At 38.3% G+C, this 20,245-nt stretch overlaps 1 protein-coding gene across 3 annotated transcripts in view; it reads left to right on the top strand.

Annotated features, from left to right (window-relative positions):
* The first annotated feature begins 624 nt into the window (after window positions 1-624).
* The window catches only part of LOC127453284 (AT-rich interactive domain-containing protein 1A-like), a 65,276-nt gene continuing 45,655 nt past the window's right edge, over window positions 625-20,245 (top strand). For 2 of the 3 annotated variants that reach the window (XM_051719538.1, XM_051719536.1), the window contains exon 1: window positions 626-4,754. In XM_051719538.1, the coding sequence (XP_051575498.1) occupies window positions 3,846-4,754 (909 nt within the window). In that variant the 5' untranslated portion in view covers window positions 626-3,845. Of the gene's footprint in view, window positions 4,755-20,245 lie in introns of all 3 variants that reach the window. The other variant, XM_051719537.1, reaches the window with a different exon arrangement.

Below are 20,245 nucleotides of genomic sequence, written 5' to 3'. Positions count from 1 at the left end.
TATGATTTTGTAATTGGATACCTGAAAAAGAATGTGCAGATCAAAATAAGCTTTATCACACTCAATGCACACCCCAAAAAGGACTATCCTATTGCAAACTGTTTATTTTCTTAGAACTACATGTTCAGCCTCAGCCAAAGACTTAAAGCTTTGTCAATAGACATATTGATAATCCAGTCCATATTTTAGTACAATCTGCTGGGCAAAAACAGGAGGCAGACAGGGAATGGAGTTAGCAATGTGAAATCTGTTTCTGCTTTACAAGGCCTGAGAGTGAACAAGCTTGACATATAAACCATATTTGCTCTCTTTATAATTTAGGGTGATAAAAGAAATGTCGTTATTTTCAGTGTGATGGGAACAGTAGCAATTGCACTAAAATAGATAATAAATATATTCTATTATTTCTTGTTTTCTTCAATTATACACACACATACACACACATATATATATATATAGAGAGAGAGAGAGAGAGAGAGAGAGAGAGAGAGAGATTTCTTTCTATTTGGGCCAGTGATTTTGGAATTTTGTTGATACATAAGAACACAATGGGGATGAAATTGACACAGATTAGTCTTTTTCTCTCTTGTTACCAGGTTTTTATTCTTAAAAACACATAAGACAATTAGTAATTTACTGGTCTGAATGTGCAAACCTATAAAAGATTAATGAATTTGCCCCAGAACGAATATCAGAATCAGAATGAGCTTTATTGCCAAGTATGCCTACACATACAAGGAATTTGTCTTGGTGACAGGAGCTTCCAGTGTACAACCATTCAAAAACAATACAAAAACAGCAGCAAGACATAGATAAAAATAAAAAATAATTATACACATACGTACAGACACACATACATACATACACACATACATATGGGTAGTGCACACATTAGTACATACACACATACACATGGGTAGTTAATATTGATTAACCTGTAGACGTTTCACATAAAATCCTCCACATTTTCCCCTATAACTTTAAAAGAGCAATACAAGAATTTGCTAAAGTCACATAGCAAAGTATGAACAGTACAGTAATATAAGGATAATAGTAATATTTTTAAACCCCTTTAAAATATTTTTTAAAGCCTTTGTTTTTGAATGGGAAATCAAGTCACCATGTTCACATAAATTTTTATTTCTATGCACATTAAAGTGTGAGCTGAACACGCGAGTATGTACCAGTTATGGTTTCCTATGACTCTCTGGAGTGGTACTTCCTTCCCTAGCACACTTCAGAGAGTAATTTTGTGTGTATGGCGGCTGCCCAGCAACCTGCTGGCTGAGGACCAACTTCCCTGTGTCTGCTCTTGCTACTTTATGGATTCCCATGTGGGGGTGTGTCTGAGAACAAGGGATTGAATGAAATGTTGATTGAATGAAGGGCTCTACTAAGCAGTTTCCTCCCTTTACCAGCAGTGTATACATGAGGCTTATTGGCATACTGAGGGTCATGAAAGGGTATGAATCCACATGGGTTTGTTTACACAGAAAACTGTGCCATACTTTGTACTCTGCTTCATTAAAAACTGTTGACAAACAAGTATTTAGATGAAAGCCATGTTTTCTTGGCTTTCATCTTTAGCCTACAAATCTCAGCACAATCAATGTGTTCCACATCTCATTCAATTTTAGAAAAAGATCTATGTATTTGAAATGACAGCCTTTCATGCCACTTATTGGAAGAAGGCAGCAAATCTACATATAATCCCTTAACTCATGCCAGTTTTTGAATTTAATGGATTAGTTGTAGATTTCAGTAATTATTTTCTTTACCCAAGTTCATACTAGGGTTGTAGAAGATCAAACATCATGTTAAATACATGGATAATCCATGTTTACTTATATTACAGTTCAAGATCGATTTACCAGTGTAATGAAAATGAGAGGCATATAGTGATAGAATCACATAAAATTGAATGCAGTTATAGAAATTCACTATTCACAGTGAGCCATGATTAATTTAATCCATGAGTGGAAGTGTCCAATAACAGGGCAGTTGCTAAATAGTATTCGGCTGGCCATGTGATCCTAACATGGCAGCTCCGATGAGGGGACCCTCTCCGTGTAGAATAAAACAACTTTTTTCTGATATGACTGGGGTCCTCATCTCATGTGAGTGCTCATAATTTTATACATATGTTTAAACATTACTATTCATTTCTTTAGGAGTAAAACATTTTTAATGAGGAAAAATTCCTGAGTTTACCAAATATATTCAATTGACAATTTTTATAAGAAATATACTATATTTTTTCATGATTTTGGCCTATATGAAGAGCTTGCATAGTTTAACAAACTCCTCATTAAAAATCTCTATACATTAAATGCCTTTTATTTCTTTTCAGTATGTCTCTCTGCGTGTCTATACTGTGTATACAGTATATACATTATATATATAGTCCCCATTATTTCTTTCTACAATGGAATATGTATACATTTCAGAAAGAAGCTACACATTTCTCAGTTTCAGTCTCACAAGTATGCAGTTAAAAAAGTGACAAGGGGGGATCTCCCTAATTCACAAGACTTGTGTGACTAGAGTTAGCCGGCAATGCTAGAGGCTCTGCATTGCATTAGGCTTGTGTGCTGTGCTGTTCTGCCCATCCCCCATACTGAGATACCAAAGCAGAGTTGTGTTGCTTTTGCAACCAGCAAAGCTTCAGCTGGAGAGAGAGGCAGGCTGAGAGAGACAGGACAGGGGGGTGGGGAGAGCAGAGAACGAGTGACGGTGTGTTATTCTCCAAAAAAAAAAAAATATATATATATATATATATATATATATATATATATATATATCCCCCCCCCCCCCCAGAGATCCTCTCTCCGTCTCTTTTTAGATTCCAAACTGAACCACAGTATAAATAGATGGGCTTATTTTGTGATGATAATGTATTCTGCCTTTAAACCACTCTGTGTGGTTTATCTGATTTTCTTCTTCCTTGCGCTCTCCCTCCCTCTCTTTTTTCATTTTCACTTCCTGCTTGCAGACTAGCTCAACCCACCACCAACCCTCCCTTCTCTTACTTTCCTAACGCATTTTAATCAACACACAACCCCCTAAAACACCAGTTTCCCCTGCACGTCTGCAAACAGTGAAATTACTTTGAGCCTGGTGGGCTATTCTGTTAGATTTATGTTTAATATATGTCTATTCATTGTTTTTCTTTTAGTCTGTTTTTGTGTAGGGTTGAAAGTAAATTAGGTGTCCGAGGGTTATTTCATAGGCCGTACTAAAACCAGTACAGCCAGCTGCAAGACAAGCCAAGCCCAGCTAGTTTTATGGGAAGAAACCTCATTAGTGTGGTTGAATCACATGCAATCAAATACATGCAACTGGCTTTACCATTTCATTAATTTCCCTATAACTAGTGTTCTAAACTAAATTTCTTCAAGGAGCAGTTTCAACCTTGCCGTTATGCAACGTCAATTTAACACCCCAAGCACCCCCCAACCAGCCCCCCCGTCCCTGAATCCATTCCTCACTATGGAGAGAATCCGAGCCATGTTTTACTGCTCTCAATGCACCTCGGTAAAATGGCTGTATCTAGATGAGCCTCGTGCTGGTGTGATCCGTTCCTCGGCTGTAGTGTACTTCTGCAACAGACACCCCCCCCCCCCCCCCTTCACAAATTCCGTGTCGGTTAAAATTCATTCCCCGGGAACTCAATTTACGGCGCTTGATAATTTAAAACACGGAGCCGACGGTGCAGTCCGGCTTCGGTCCGGCTTAAGGGGTGGGGATGAGTCGGGCACGAGTAAATTGTTGTAAAACTGTTGTATTTACATTCAATGTTTAGCGTTTGATTGTGACCGACTCGCCGAGAGGGAGAGGGGGGTATCATGGCCGCTCAGGTCGCCAGCGCTACCTCTCTCAACACCAGCCCGCCTTCCGAGCTGAAAAAACCGGATCGAGACCCAAAGGAGGAGTCGGTACCGGGGGAGAAGCAGCAGGAAAATAAGGAGCCGGGATTAGAGAGCGGATCTCCGGGTCGCGGGAAACTGCAGGACCGGGCCGATGTTGGAAATGCTGGGGGAGGAGGGGAGTCTGAGATGAAGAACGGGAACGGGAATCCGTCAAGGGTGAACAATAATCAAAATGATACCGCCGGACCTGAAGGGAATAATCACCCCGGTATGGTACACCACCACGCGCCCGGGTTTTCGCCACCTTCCCACGGCTTCAGTCCGCACTACGGCCGGGCCCCTTTTCATCAACATGGCGGACAACAAAGCCCTGGCATGGCAGCTGCAGCGGGGCCAGGCGCTCTGTCGAGCAGTATGTTGGACCCCTATCAGCCCAACTCTCACGAGCACGGCTTCCCGAACCACCAGTTCAACAACTACAGTCCGTTTGGGAACCGAAGCCCATATCCGGGCCAGGGATACGGCATGAACTCTCCGCGTAGCGCTCCTCAAGCTCAGGCGGTAGGGGGGCAGTCAGCCAAGCAGCAGCCGCCAGCAGCGGGAGGATCTATGGCAACATCTTACAATAATCAGAGGTATAACATGGGAAATCCGCAGCCAACATCTACCCCAACTCTCAACCAGCTCCTGACCTCCCCGAGCGGTGCCAGGGGCTACCCAAATTATCCAGCGAGCGACTACAACAGCCAGGATGGTGCTAAGGGAACAGCAGATCTGGGCAGCGGTGGGCAGTACGGTGGGGGCCATCCGGGTTGGCAACAAAGGACACACCACCCGCAGCCCATGAGTCCGGGAAGTACCGTGCAGCCCCTGGGTAGAAACCAGGTAAAATTACAATTCTAGTGCATTTGAAAGCCTCATCTCTTTCCCTTTGCTCAAGTCATACGAGTTGTTGAAACGCACCGTGCCTGCTATTGTCTGAGCAAGGGAGGCTATAAAATGGCTGCCTCGGTGGGTTTTCCAACCTCCACATTTAATCAGCTTTTATTTAGATAGAATAATGGAACTTTAGAAAAGTTAAGCGACGTTAAGGACTGGCTTTGTGTTGAAAAACTGTCTTCCATTATGTGCTGAGGTTTAAACCTAAGTGTTTTAAAAACGCCGAAAATGCGTATTAAGCCTAGCCTGCTTCTCCAAAGAGGATGCTTTAACGCATTTAGCTGTTCGTATCGAGGCAGATTTTTGTGTTACTGTTATAATTTATCTTTGTATGTATCCGATATGCAGTATTTAGTTGGTAAAGTGCTCTCTCTGTCAGTTCTGATATCAGTTTGTTGAAAATTAGCATAATTATATAGGATATTTTATGTGGAAAAGCCGTGTTGTCTTAAGAACCATGTTCACGTCACATTTGTACAATCGACAAACCTCTTTTATTTATCCTTGTTTTGTCAAAAATGTATTTGAACTGTGTTATAGGTAACGTTAATTATACATCTGTTGAGAAAGGGCTTACTTTTAAACCGTGGACTGGATTTAATGTCTTTCTCGCTGCGCACAGCTTGTAAACACAAGCCCAGTGATTTGAGTAAGTGCAGATTGGTTTGCAGTGGGATTTGAATTGTGGAGGTAAAATCCTCCTGTCAAAGGCAGGAGACAGTTGGTCTTGGGTTGTCATGCTCGCTGAGCTGTGATTGGCTCTGCATCCTGTGCTCTTGGCCATTTATAATTGCATATGATGTAACACTGAACACTTGCTGATTAGTTCATGTTGCTCACCTCCATCACTCATTAAATCGAATGGCGTTTCTATGAAATTGATGTGTTTTCAAGCATTTAGGTTGAATTCCATTGTATCAAACACATCTGTTTGTCTTGTGAAGTAGTTCCTTTTTTAGAGAAGTGTTGTTTATTAATGCACTAAGTGATAAAGTGTGTGTGGAGGGCTGTAAACCGATACTGATGGTTTTTACTGATTAAAAACATTACAGATGTTACTGATTGGTTTGCAAATTTCATTTTTTAATATCTTAAATATATGATGATATATAGATTATATGGTTTTCAGTAGTCCTAAAGTAAATGTAAAAACTCTGCCCCTTTTCAAAAGCTGCATTTTAAAAGTTGAAAACTAATGGTGATTATGAACTTTCAGTGTCATGTCACTCATTTACTGGGAACTTTGTTTGTGAAGTTTATATTATTTGAGCTATTGATGTCAAAAGTGCTGGTGCCTTGGTACCAAGTGGATAAAAAAAAAAAAAAAAAAAGTAGGCCTAACCATACCTGTGTTTCTGCAGTACTGGTAGAACCAAGCACTGACTCAATTTGGTCTGGCATGCTGTCTGACTGGCTCATTTGAGCATGTGCCATTACTCCTTTTACACTGAAATGGACAATTGATCAAATTAAAATAGTGATATGTCCAAGTATGGGTATTAAATCGTTTGCTTATTAAACTGCCAATTTCATTAAAAAAATACAGCCTGCATGTGCTGCGCGCTTCAGCACATATGTGAATGTTTGAAGCCGCTTCATTGCTCTAAACAGACTGATCAAAACAGCACATTTAATGAGCGTTGTGCACTGTGAATGTTGTAGTGGATGACAGTAGAGAGTGCACATTTACTAAAAAGCATGCAGTGCCTGCAGGCTATATTGCTATATACAGTTGTGCTCAAAAGTTTGCATACCCTGGCAGAAATTGTGAAATTTTGGCATTGATTTTGAAAATATGACTGATCATGCTTTTATTTAAGGATAGTGATCATATGAAGCCATTTATTATCACATAGTTGTTTGGCTCCTTTTTAAATCATAATGATAACAGAAATCACCCAAATGGCCCTGATCAAAAGTTTACATACCCTTGAATGTTTGGCCTTGTTACAGACACACAAGGTGACACACACAGGTTTAAATGGCAATTAGAGGTTTATTTTCCACACCTGTGGCTTTTTAAATTGCAATTAGTGTCTGTGTATAAATAGTCAATGAGTTTGTTAGCTCTCACGTGGATGCACTGAGCAGGCTAGATACTGAGCCATGGGAACCAGAAAAGAACTGTCAAAAGACCTGTGTAACAAGGTAATGGAAATTTATAAAGATGGAAAAGGATATAAAAAGATATCCAAAGCCTTGAAAATGCCAGTCAGTACTGTTCAATCACTTATTAAGAAGTGGAAAATTCGGGGATCTCTTGATACCAAGCCAAGGTCTGGTAGACCAAGAAAGATTTCAGACACAACTGCCAGAAGAATTGTTTGGGATACAAAGAAAAACCCACAGGTAACCTCAGGAGAAATACAGGCTGCTCTGGAAAAAGATGGTGTGGTTGTTTCAAGGAGCACAATACGACGATACTTGAACAAAAATGAGCTGCATGGTCAAGTTGCTAGAAGGAAGCTTTTAATGCACCAATGTCACAAAAAAGCCTGGTTACAATATGCCCGACAACACGCCTCACAGCTTCTGGCACACTGTAATTTGGAGTGACGAGACCAAAATAGAGCTTTATGGTCACAACCATAAGCGCTATGTTTGGAGAGGGGTCAACAAGGCCTATAGTGAAAAGAATACCATCCCCACTGTGAACCATGGTGGTGGCTCACTGATGTTTTGGGGGAGTGTGAGCTCTAAAGGCACGGGGAATCATGTGAAAATTGATGGCAAGATGAATGCAACATGTTATCAGAAAATACTGGCAGACAGTTTGCATTCTTCTGCACGACAGCTGCACATGGGATGCTCTTGGATTTTCCAGCACGACAATGACCCTAAGCACAAGGCCAAGTTGACCCTCCAGTGGTTACAGCAGAAAAAGGTGAAGGTTCTGGAGTGGCCATCACAGTCTCCTGACCTTAATATCATCGAGCCACTCTGGGGAGATCTCAAACGTGCAAGACGACCAAAGACTTTGCATGACCTGGAGGCATTTGGCCAAGACGAATGGGCAGCTATGCCACCTGCAAGAATTTGGGGCCTCAAAGACAACTATTACAAAAGAGTGCATGCTGTCATTGATGCTAAAGGGGGGCAATACACAGTATTAAGAACTAAGGGTATGCAGACTTTTGAACGGGTCATTTCATTTTTTCTTTGTTGCCATGTTTTGTTTTATGATTGTGCCATTCTGTTATAACCTACAGTTGAATATGAATCCCATAAGAAATAAAAGAAATGTGTTTTGCATGCTCACTCATGTTTTCTTTAAAAATGGTACATATATTACCAATTCTCCAAGGGTATGCAAACTTTTGAGCACAACTGTAATTAAATCACAGCATTTCGCACTTTAATAATCACAATGGGCCATAAAACAAATGGCTTAACTGGATGTGAAACTACTGTCAAAAGCACAGAACAGAAAAGCTTTCATGTCAAAAAACTTTGGTTCAAAATAAAAGCTTGACAGGAAAATTGAATCACGACAGAAGTATATTAATACAGTATAGTACAATATCATATTTACTGTAATAAGAATAAAGCAATGTCTTACAAGTAGTAGTGCTGTTGTACTGAATTGAAGTTTGTATAATTTTTTTTATTTATAATGTGATGCTCTGTTTTATTTGACAAAAATAAGAATAGATTTTGTTGTAGATTATGCTGTGATCTTAACTGAAGCACTTAATTTGATTAAGAAATTCAGTGGTATGTTGAAGTAATTGTTCTATTTTCATTTGATTAAAGTTCTAATAATTAACTTTATTAGACACTATTTTGATTATGTAATTGATTAAATTTTAAACATGGAAGACAAAAGAAAACATAGAATTAAGGGGAAAAAACTGATTTGAGAAAAAACTGTTAAATAGGCTAAAGGAGTGTGTTCAAAAGCATATTACCAAATCATTTTTTGTGGTATCGAAATTGTTGTAGGGAATTATTAATCTGGAATTTTAACTGGTATCGGTAGGTACGACTACTGAAATTTTGTTATCTTGTAGGGCTGGGCGATAAGACGATGTTACGGATATTGACGATATTTAACAAAGATCCCGATGTGGATTGCGACACTTAATTGACACACGATGATTGACAAAATCAGGAAATGGCAAAACCATGGATCTGGGAAGTCACCAAATATATTAATCAGTGGCCAGGGTGTGAAACTAGCACCTGCCACCTGCCAAATGCAACAAGGTTGAATCCGGTTAGCAAGCTCCTTGTCCAAGTTTTTCTCATCTACCTGCAACAGGCAGGCAGCCTGTAAGATGTCTTGGAGTGACACATGACAAGAAATGCTGTTAGACACAAAGATACGCTCTTGAAGAAACACACTTGATTATATTTTTAAGAACAGATAAAAGAAAAGCCATCAATGCTTGTGTCTAATTCGCTGTTTGTTCAGAGGTGTGCAGCACAAGTCTGTCTTGTGAAACACACGCATGTAGGCGTGCAGCGCCAGCCTGTCTCATGAAACGGGAAAGAGTTATCACTCTTTTTTTTTTTCTCATTCATCTGAAAACTGTTTGCAAGAATAATGTCATCTATGAGAATGCTGCAGGTGATCTCCGATCATCTCAGGAGGTGCTGTGAGTTTAGTTAGCTTTATTTCCACGGACTAGTTTGCGGTTAACATGCATTGTGAACGCAACTCTGCAGGTTCAGTAATATATATCTTTGTATTAAAGAAACAAAGACGAAAGTGATTAAATCATAAAATAATACAAGACACGTTCACCTTGAACCTAAAATTGAATTCTGTTTTATTTTGGCAGTATTACTGTATTACCAAAACGCAATACAAACACTAATTTGATAAGAACACACATTTGGCCGCATTATTTTGGGAACACAAGGGAATTTATTAGGCTTTATTATTATGATTATTATTATTATCTTTAAATTTATAAATGTCTTTAGTTCTTAATCTGTAGGATATTAGTAATTTTTCACCTGTTGTCTTTGATGTTTACTTGCGTGATGGCAAATGGGGCCGTTGGAGACGGTAAATGTTTGGATTTGGGGAGGTGGTTAAATACGACTTTTTGATCACTTCATTATTATAATTGCTTTTTTCGTTTAGTTTAAAGTGCAATTTGAATTTAGAAATGTTTTTTGTTTACATTTTTCATGGTTCAATAAATCCATTTTTTAAAGCAAAATCTAGTAAAGCAAAAATATTCACAGATGGTCGATTTATTGATAAAATATTTTTACATATTGCCCAGCTCTAGTATCTTGATGACCCTAATTAGAGCTAGACTTGAATGGTCTGTTAGATACTGAGTGCAAAAACCCTTGTTACTTCTCAGTTGATTAATTTATGGTATAATGTTGTTGTTCATCTGTCTTATCATCCTCTGCGTTCATAAATCATCATTCATATGGGCTCTATCAAAACAAGATTGTTTATTATGTCTGGCATACTGTATATGCAAACTGTATTGTATCTTCAAGTTTCTCTAAATAGATCTCACACTTGGTTTGGTGTGGGTCTTTCAGTTTTGTTGCCTTGCAAACTGCATCTGGTATTACAAATGAAAGGGAACTTGGAGTTGCTTTACAAACTTTTTTCCTAAAATGGACCAGAATTCCATCACATTCTGATTGGAAGTAATGATGTGACAGTGATATTCCACTCATTAGTCACATCACAGTGTTACTGCATTTTTTTTCAAGGTCTTTCGATGTTCTTTGTTAGTCATTAATAATGGTATTTAATCAATTGTAATTTAGCCTTGGCCTAGATCTGCTAAAATTTTAAAATTATTATTTGTTACTTTTTTCTTTTTTTCTTTTACCAAGACAGAGTTTGGTTAGATATATTGTGGATTCTGCATGCTGTCCTGCCTGCCTTCAGTCTATCTGTGTTCTGGTATACACCCCATCCCCCATGGCCAATCAGAAGTCCCGTCCAGCAGCGTCTCCTGCCAAGGGAGCCCTCACTTTTATCTTATGCAGATTAGCCATGTGCTGCTTTTATTCATTTTATTTTTCCATTTGTACACTGGAAAATGTCAAGAGCAGCTTGCCCTCGGTCATTTCACACTTGTAAACATTTACAAAAGGAGGCCTTCTTTCAAGGTTTGAATTCAAGCCAACTTCAGTACAGACATCCTAGATAAGATATCATGGGTGCAAATCAGATGCAGTGACGCAATGTAGTTATTTTATTATTGTTTCCATAGATGCAGTACTGTTTAGAGTTTCGTCATGTTTGAGTCAGTGCCCTTCTGCGAAGAAGGATGAAGGCCAGCTGCTTGTGCCATCCATTTTTACCCTGTCTTGTCTGATAGAATGGGCAAGTTTATGTGTATGTTGAATAACAAATAGAACAAAGCGGAGCTTAACATTAAGCAATGTCATTTGGACAAGTAAATTGGTCATTCACTTGTCCGAATAAAAAAAAGTTACTTGTCCGGTAAAAAAAAGGACGAAAGGAAGAAAAAAGAAAAGCCTCCATTGTCATCATTTACAGCTAGATCACATTAAGTTCACAGTGCTGAAAGACGGTTTAGGCCCACTGTGTCCCAAGTTCGGCATCATCTAACTGGGCTAGCTAGCTGCCTCGGTTTCAATATAATAAATGACGATATCTACAGTGAATGTTTATGTGCCTTTCTCAATCGTCACTCGTCAGTAAGCCACTTTTTTTCCAAATTGAGAACAAAGTCTAGCCTAGTCAGTCAGCTAGTCTACACAACTGAAATTGGATAGTAACTTGTCAGCCAAGTTGTGATGCATCCAACATATAGTGCAGAACATCCGTCTTCCTCGTACTGCACCGTCAAATTAATCCAGGTTTTAGATTTGTAACCTGTTCAATTCAGTGGTTCTCTTTTTACTAGATCGCTAGCTAATTGGAACATGAAAACTATGCTGTCCGCAGCCTGAGGTAATGTCAAATTGAATTCTGATTGGTCAAGCAAGGCATTTTGATTTCTAAGCGACAGCTAGTTCTAGCCTGCGTGCTCCTTCGAAAATCTGCTTGTCCCGGACAACGGACAAACATTAGTGTTTCCCCCATATGCATTTTGCAGCTGCGCTGCGCCACTGCTGAATTATGTGCGTTGCTGTTGGGATTTCACGTGGTTAATTTAATATTCTTGACGCAACATAACGCTTGCCAGCCTCAGTCAGCTGTACGCTTTCTACACTGTTCCACACACACAAATACGCACAATTTCTCACAGTGATGTCACTGCATAAAAACACGCGTCACACTCGCTTCATTTCAAGTGGCGTGCAAGCTCATTTCTGGAACGTAGGATGGCAGGGGATCGCAACTGAACAATCAGTTAGCGCTTTCCTTGTGAATATAAATGAGCTGTATGTTTTGGAGTGCATTTTGCTCACTTCAAAAGCGGAATGAAACAGCACTACATGGATCAATTATCAGCACAGCTCAATAATGAATAAAGCAGCATGAGGGCAGAGCAGGTGCGGTAATTCGCGGACTGGTCTCACCCGAACAGACTATTTTAAATACCTGTGATAACTTGTGAACCAGTGAGATGCACGGCGGGGATCGCAAAACCCATTTGAATAAGGTACAGAATTGTCTGTTGCAAAACTCTTATGTCTCGGTGATGAAACTTGTTTAAAACAAACAGCCCCCACATTCTAAACAGAACTGATAAAGAAAACAGAAGAAAACATAAATTAGAAGGCTTTTCAATTCTCAGATCACAACGTTTACAAAATGTTACCGTGGATTTACTGTAGTAGCACTAACTGTACTGTATTAACTATGGTAGACTTTCTAAATGTATTTAGACTGCTGTTTTTTCATGACGAAAATGCCATAGTTCTTTATATAGAAACCATTGTTACTACTAACCATGGTAGCCATTAGGTGGTGTAACGGTTCGAATTTCTCACGGTTTTAGGGTCACGGTTTCAGTACGGTTCGGTATTTGCTTTGTTCAGAAAAAAAATATTACTGCCAAATCCAAAGAATAATCTATTTGCTAAACACTTCAACAGGTTTGCCCTTAAATAACAATCATTGTTTTGCAACAGTAACCATAGTTTAACCAAGGCATTTGTAGTAAAATCATAGTAACCACAATATAAACATGGCTACTGTCATGGTTACAATATATAGTATAATCATGGTTACTATATAGAAACTAAAGTATTACTGTTATAAAACGATGGTTAATTGTATCAAAACCATGATTTCTGTTCAGAAAACCACGGTGACAGCAGTCATGGTTACTACAATAGTACTATAGTAAAACCATGGTTAATTTTCATCAGGGTCCTTAACAAAAAACAAAACAAAAAATTCTCTAATTATCAAATAAACATTTTAACTTAATACTTGCACTAATATGCTACATGCATCAACATAAAGTGCACTTAAAATTAGAGGTGTGAATCTTCACTGGTCTCACGGTTCGATTACGATTCAAAGGGTAACGATTTGATTATAAAACGATTCTCGATGAATTAGGATGCATCTTGTCCTTCAATTTCTTTTTTCAGTTTCTTCAAAAAAATTTGACTTTTTTCCATTTCAGATTTTTATTTAACAGCTGTTTTAAAAAATCAGAACGAGTCAATACATAAACTGGCCTTTTACATTTAGTATGAGCTGTGAACAAAACATGGAACATCCACAAGATTAAATAAATGGTTCTGTAGTTTAAAAGAGTGTCTCAGTTTTTCAGCTTCTTTCTTCAGAACCTTATAAACAAATCTCTTAAAAGCACAAGAAAAAAAAATATTGGTTCTCCATCAAAACGCACTGAATGTTATTACTTCAGCTGATTATATTATTTTTTTTTTAATTTTTAAGCATTGTAAATCATTTAATAGTATTTAATTATTATTTAAAATTAATCTATGCCATGCTATTCATTTTAATTTTTAACCACAACTGAAAGTTGCTGGTCCAGGATGAGAGCTATATCTGCTTCTATGAGAGTGCAGCTGTCAGCTTCTCTCCTCACCTGCACAGGTGATAGTAAAGCGGTTTAAATAGCGCAGTTGTTGTTTCAGGAATGTATCAAGCATCTCGTATGCACTGTTCCATCTGTTTGCTCTTCGAGTAGAAGATCGCAAGACCCTGTCACAAAAGCTACGAGGGATTTCAAACCTTTATCATCAGGTGTGTGCACTGTCCTGGCAAGCGAGTGCCCGGCAATAAAGCAAAAGCCAATGAAATGGAAAGCGCGTAAATGTAGTGAAAGGCATAAAAAAAAAGAAAAACAGAATTAAATGAAAACATGACCATCTCCCGAACCGCTGCCTCATAATTATGTTCTTCTGTGTTTTCCCCCGTTGTGTGCAAATCAGTGCAATAATGGGTGCGAGCTCGTCTTTCCTGTTGTTTGTTGGCATGTTATCACGAATAAACTCTCCCGTTGCTATGTGTGTGTGTTTGTGAGAATTTCAGGATCGTAGATTCATTCGGGCACAAATGGTCATGTGTTTGATACAGCTGGTCTGCAAACAGTCCTGTTTGTGCTCTTGACTTTAGTGTTTGCACTTAACTCGTGTCTTGGTTTCTACATCTGTCTTTGGCACGTGCTAGTGCAAAAGCGATTCAGAATCGTTTGAGTATGAATTGCGATGCAAAGCTGAAACGATTTTTTCCCCCACTCTACTTAAAATTAATCTCAACATGTATTCAATATTCGGAAGCTGTACATCACTATAAAAGGAATTACCTTGCTATTAAAATGCATATGAAAGGGATGTTGTGATAATGCTGCTCAAGTATTTTAATCATATGTGAAAATCCCACATGAATACCCCAAACGCTTTAGTTATTGTTTCATGTCTGTCCGAATTAGCACTGGAAGGGAGTGTGTGCTGTTTTGGCTCACCTGCGGCTCTTTCCCTGGGTGATTTTGGCGTAAAAGATTAATCATGTATCAATGTATTACTATAATGGCATCTTAATGCCATTAATCAAATCGCATTGTTGATGCTCGCGATAGATTACAGCCACGCGCACTCATGTCGCGCGATGTCTGCAAACAGTGCCTGTTTTTATAAATGTCTTTTGACCATCGCTGTTGTAATTGACTGCAAAAAGAAAATGTTCCCATAAAGGAGAAACGCAGGGGGCTTCTCTATCAGCAGCTCGTTTTTCCGCTTGCCATTTTCAACTACACACAACGCTTGTAGAACAGTGATGTCATCAAGTTGACCTACGTGAAACACAGGTGGAGTGTATCATCTACAAATCCATTCAGGTGCATTAGCGGAGGTTGTAACTGTACGTGTCTGACTGACACTTTGTTTTCTTGACCAAAACTTGTGCTCAAGATGCGTCATTAAACTTGAGTTGAACCGACCATGGTGCCAATGCTTCACGAACCGTGGGTGGGGAATTGTACGGTTCAGTTTTTTACCGAGAACCGTTACACTCCTAGCAGTCATGCTTGGTTTTACCTGTGGTTACCATGAACTATTACAAATATCATTGTTAAAACTATGGAAGAACTATGGTGCATTTTCATAATTATGGACCAAGCTATCAGTTTTCATTTATGTAAAATCTGTACTCTTGTAATTCTCTCTGATTGTAGGAAAATGTAAGTTGTTTTGTTTGCCTTCAGAAATTCCAAGACATGAATGTAGTTTAATTAGTAGGAGCCTGATGAAAGGAATCTGTAAAGAAGATCCAACTTATTCACACTGATATAATATTTCAATTTAGCCATATAAAATGTAGGTGTTCATTTTTTCCACAGATGTTACTGTTGTTAATATCATAATTTTCATCTGCATCCCAACCTCAAAATCAATGCTGTACTGTCAAATGTTCATTTCAGTGCACATAACGTGTAATATTATTTGCATGGGTGCTACCAATGCAGGTGCTGGTGCCACATTTTCAAAGGGCCCTTTGAGGGCACAAATAAACCCTGATGTGGCCCAGGCTGAAATTGAGTTTGACACCCCTGTTTTAATCTATTCTTTGACCAACACGCGTTAATACGGGTCAGGCGTTGCAGGCCTGTGGATGTGCACACAACAGCACCGCTGCTGAAAAAAATCGTAGGGGAAACACTGCATTAATATCGAGCCCTGCAAAGGGAACTATTATCTAAAAGTGTTGCTGACTCATGTTGAATGTTGTCAATCTAGTTACTACTAGAAAATATAAAGGGTCAGTAGGGCTGCCCCCGATCAAAGATTTTTCTAGTCGACTAGTAGTCGCACGTTTATGATATTAATTTAATTACATATATATTTTGGGGGGCATCAGAAAATGGTTTGAGTTCAGGGCTGAGAAAGATTGTTATAAGTAACATTGCTAACACTGTTCTACATTACAGAGAAATACTAAACCATAATAATGAGCCTTTAAAATATACATTTTACAATCGCACGCACTAAGCGAGCCACAGCGACTCCGGCAAAAGCGGTAATGATTCTGAATGTGTCGGAAAAACCAGCTGTCTGAACATTTTGTTGGTTTATAGAGAGAAATGCACATTAGGGTTGTTCCGACAGACGATGATCTCGGGGATCGACGATGGTTAGAGTGATTGCCAGTAGCTGATGCCTTTGACCATGTCAAGATGATATTTGGCTTGATTTCCCATTAATGTATTACATTTATTATTATTATTATTATTATTATTATTATTAGGCTATTATCATTATCAAATTAATATTACAAATAATTTACCCGTAGAGACACAGACACGCGCTTGAAGAAACACTTTAGTGCATTACTAAGAATAGATGACAGAAAAGCCATCTATACACTGTTTGTTCGGCGGCGTGCAGTCTCGTGGAACATGCGCATGTAAAAGGTTCTCACTCATTCTTTGTTTCTGTCTTCTGAATTTTTGTTGTTGCAAGAACAGTATCGTCTATGAGTGCTGCAAATTACCTCAGACATCTCAGCTCAGGAGGTGCTTTGAGTTCAGTTCACTTTATTTCCACAGAGCAGTTCATTGGGAACACAACTCTGCAGCCTATACATCTGTGATTAAATCATAAAATAATACAAAAACATATTCACATTGAACAATGATTTATATTTCAGTGATTATTATCGTCATTATTATTTTTACATTTATAATTTGTCTTCATTTGTGTAAGTAATTTTCTGCCTGCATGTTTAGATGGTTACTTGCTTAAAGGTAAATGGAAAGGTGGTTATATATATATATATATATATATATATATATATTAGGGGTTTAATGGTACACAGAAGTCACGGTTCGGTACGTACCTCGGTTTAGGGGTCACGGTTCGATACGAGTTCGGTACAACAGGAAAAAGCCCCAGATGCTAGGTTTCTTTTCATTTATTTTGAACAGACAGTAGTGCAAATTACAGTTTGTTCCACCTAGCGGCATTTAGTCCCCCCTGAGGAAGTTGGTACAGTACAGCCTCCTTTAGTGTATTAAGCACTAAGCAGTAAACAGAATGCATTCTTGCCATAGGCCATATTTTTTTGTAGGGTTGATAAAAAACAAAAGGCTGCAAAACTGAAAAGCATCTCTTGTGTTATAAAAGTACAAAATACATAGAATAATGAAAAATAAAACTTGTGCATTAGGAGAAGCCATTCTTGTTTTTGGTTGGTGCATAGATGGTCTCTTCTTCATCTGCTATTTTTCCTGTTGTGGCGGTTAGTAAACAGCGTTGCATTACCGCACGCACCCCTTTCTGGATTGGAGTGTGGATCGCATGTCTCAGATGTATTCTTCGTCTGACTGCAGCCTGGGGGTTGCCGATGTAATTGGATATTATATATATCATGAAGGATGGAACAAAACTAATGTATTCACACATGATGTATATTCCTGGACAACGAAATACCTGACCGGCAGAGAATGTACGGATGAAGTAGGTTAGTTTACAAAGAGATGTTGCCCTTCACAACTGTTGTAAAGCCATCTTTCAAAAAGTTGAACGCCACACATTTTAATCGCACTTAATTTCTTTCCAGTTTCATTGGAATTTTTAGTTAAAATAAATTAAATTATGTTCAAAGTTTGAAATCAAGGTGTCTTGCTCTATTGTGTAGGCTTAACCCTAACCCTGCTTAACGAAAATTACCCCGTAGTACCACCTAGCATCCAACTAGCATTAAAACTGGTGTTTGTTGATTTCCTGTGTTTTTTTTTGACCAATCAAAACATGGTCGACCAAGACTCTACTCATCGACTAACGTTTGGTTGACTATTAGGGGGCAGCCCTAGTGTCCAGCACATTAGTCAGGTGTGCATCATCGATATCATGTTGTGTAGATGATCACTGAGGAGCTTTTAGTTGGCTGCTTTGTAAACTTTTATTGGCCTGATTGTTGGGGTTTAGCCAATTTTATTTTAATGTTGCTTAATTTTCTTTACATTTAAATCTATAACACAAAAATAACATGTTTTTCATGGTTCAGAATTTGTATGTGAATGTAGGGAGTCAAATTGATATGATGGAAAAGACTTGGCTGTTGTCCCATGTTCCTGTTTGATGTGGATGAATTTTGCTCTCTCTAAGAAATTAGTGTATGGCCTGATTGAGTGTGTAATTACTTAAATACTGTTTGTCTTGGTCAACCTGATTTAAACATAGAGATGAACTTGGAAGAGAACAGTGTATGGATTACCCCAACTCAAAATGTATAGTATTTTAGTGATGTGCAGGCACTACTGTTGGGTTGAGTGGTTGACCAATATGGATTTTTTTAATTGCTGTTTCCGATATCCAGAGAGCAGGGTGGCCGATAGGCCTATATAATGGTGATATATCACACTATTTAATATAGTAAATAACATATGCAAAAAATTGCTTAAATTAATAATCTCTTATTTAGCACTGTATTTACAAAAAAATTCACAGACTGCAACTATGTAAAGAATCTTAAAAAAAAAAAAAGATTGTTTTAAATGGTAGATAGCAGTTTCTCTGGTTTCTGTTTAGTCATCCAATTTTAGTAATTTATTTGCACAAAGAAATTGTTAATACCGTATATTAGGAAGAAGGAAATAAGAGTGCACACAGTAGTCTAGAAACTTTAAATGGCATGTGTGCATTAGCAAACACATTTGTAAAAGACCAAATCAATCTAATTGTACATACAGTGAATATGACATTTACTCATAGCGCACTTGAAGCACTTTTACTTTGAAGTTGTTCTTACGTGCTCGTTTGGACCCAGCAAGTAGCAGACAGTTTACATGGTCACACTCTGATCACCTACTTGGATTGTCACGGACTGACCATCATGCAGCATTCATAAATCAAAGGAACTCAGTTTTGTTCCAGACTGATAGAATACGCGCTTCAGTTCAGAGGAAGATATCATATGAGCGCTCGACAGGAAGAAAACGCTGGATTTTTGTGAGGTTCGTGAATTAAATGTGTTTAAATGAGATATCAGCATATTTGCAGATGGTATATGATATTTGCCGGTTTTATCATTAGACAAGAAAGTTAAAGGTTACAGGGAACTGTTAAAAAGAGTATGTTAGAATACGTGGTTCAGAGGAAGATTTGAGTGCTCCACAGCATTGGATTTGCTCCTGATCTTTCTGAAGTTTTGAGTTTCGTGAATTTTATCAGTTTAAACAAGATTGCTGCATATTTGCAGATGGTATATGATAGAAGTTTTATTGATATTTGCCTTTTTATCATTAGACAAGACCGTTAAAAGTTGCAGGGAACTGTTGAGGAGCGAGAAAGAGAATGAACCAGGCGAGCACTTTAACATTGAGCTCATACGTGTCTGCCGTGGCTCTGATATGCGGACCATTTAAATGAGACTGTTCCACAAAGGTGTATTATTGTAGTAACACAATGGCATAACAACAAAATGAACTCTGGTTGTTTACATGTCTCAGGCAGCTCCTTCACGTGCAAGCAGGTGATTATTTGCGCCGTTGAGGCCTTAAGAAACAAATCGGCTGAGTGGGAACATTTATTGGCCAATGCAGATAATTAAACAATTTAGAATATCGGCTGATTTATCAGCCTCGCTGATATATCGATCGACCACTAGTTGGGTTATAAAGACACATCTGGATATACATACATTTTGTAAAATTGGCATCACTTGTTTGATCCGGTTCACATGGACAATGCAAACTTGAGTCCGTATTTTATTAATTAACTTCTGAACCAACCGAAATACATGTTCAACATTCAGGCAACTACATTATTAACATCATGCCATGTTCTGAATTTATCATGAACTGATTTGGCAGCTCACTCCAATGATTGCTTAGATTGTCCCCAATATTTTACTAATTCTATACAAAACATGACTCGGGGCCTGAAATTCATTTCTAAAAATAGAGGGAATTCCCCCTTTTACATGGCTCATGTTTGGGGGAGGTTTTTGTTTGTTATAAACTATTATATTAAATAGTTTATAACTATTATAACTAAATTGTTCTTCTAAGGATTATTAGGGCCCAAGCATTGAAAGTACTCTGTACTTTTGGGGTACT

This window comes from Myxocyprinus asiaticus, chromosome 15 (genome assembly GCF_019703515.2).
Source record: "Myxocyprinus asiaticus isolate MX2 ecotype Aquarium Trade chromosome 15, UBuf_Myxa_2, whole genome shotgun sequence".
NCBI classification, from domain to species: Eukaryota; Metazoa; Chordata; class Actinopteri; order Cypriniformes; family Catostomidae; genus Myxocyprinus; species Myxocyprinus asiaticus.
Note: the sequence above shows the minus strand (reverse complement) of the source record. Positions and strands in the feature narration are given on the sequence as shown.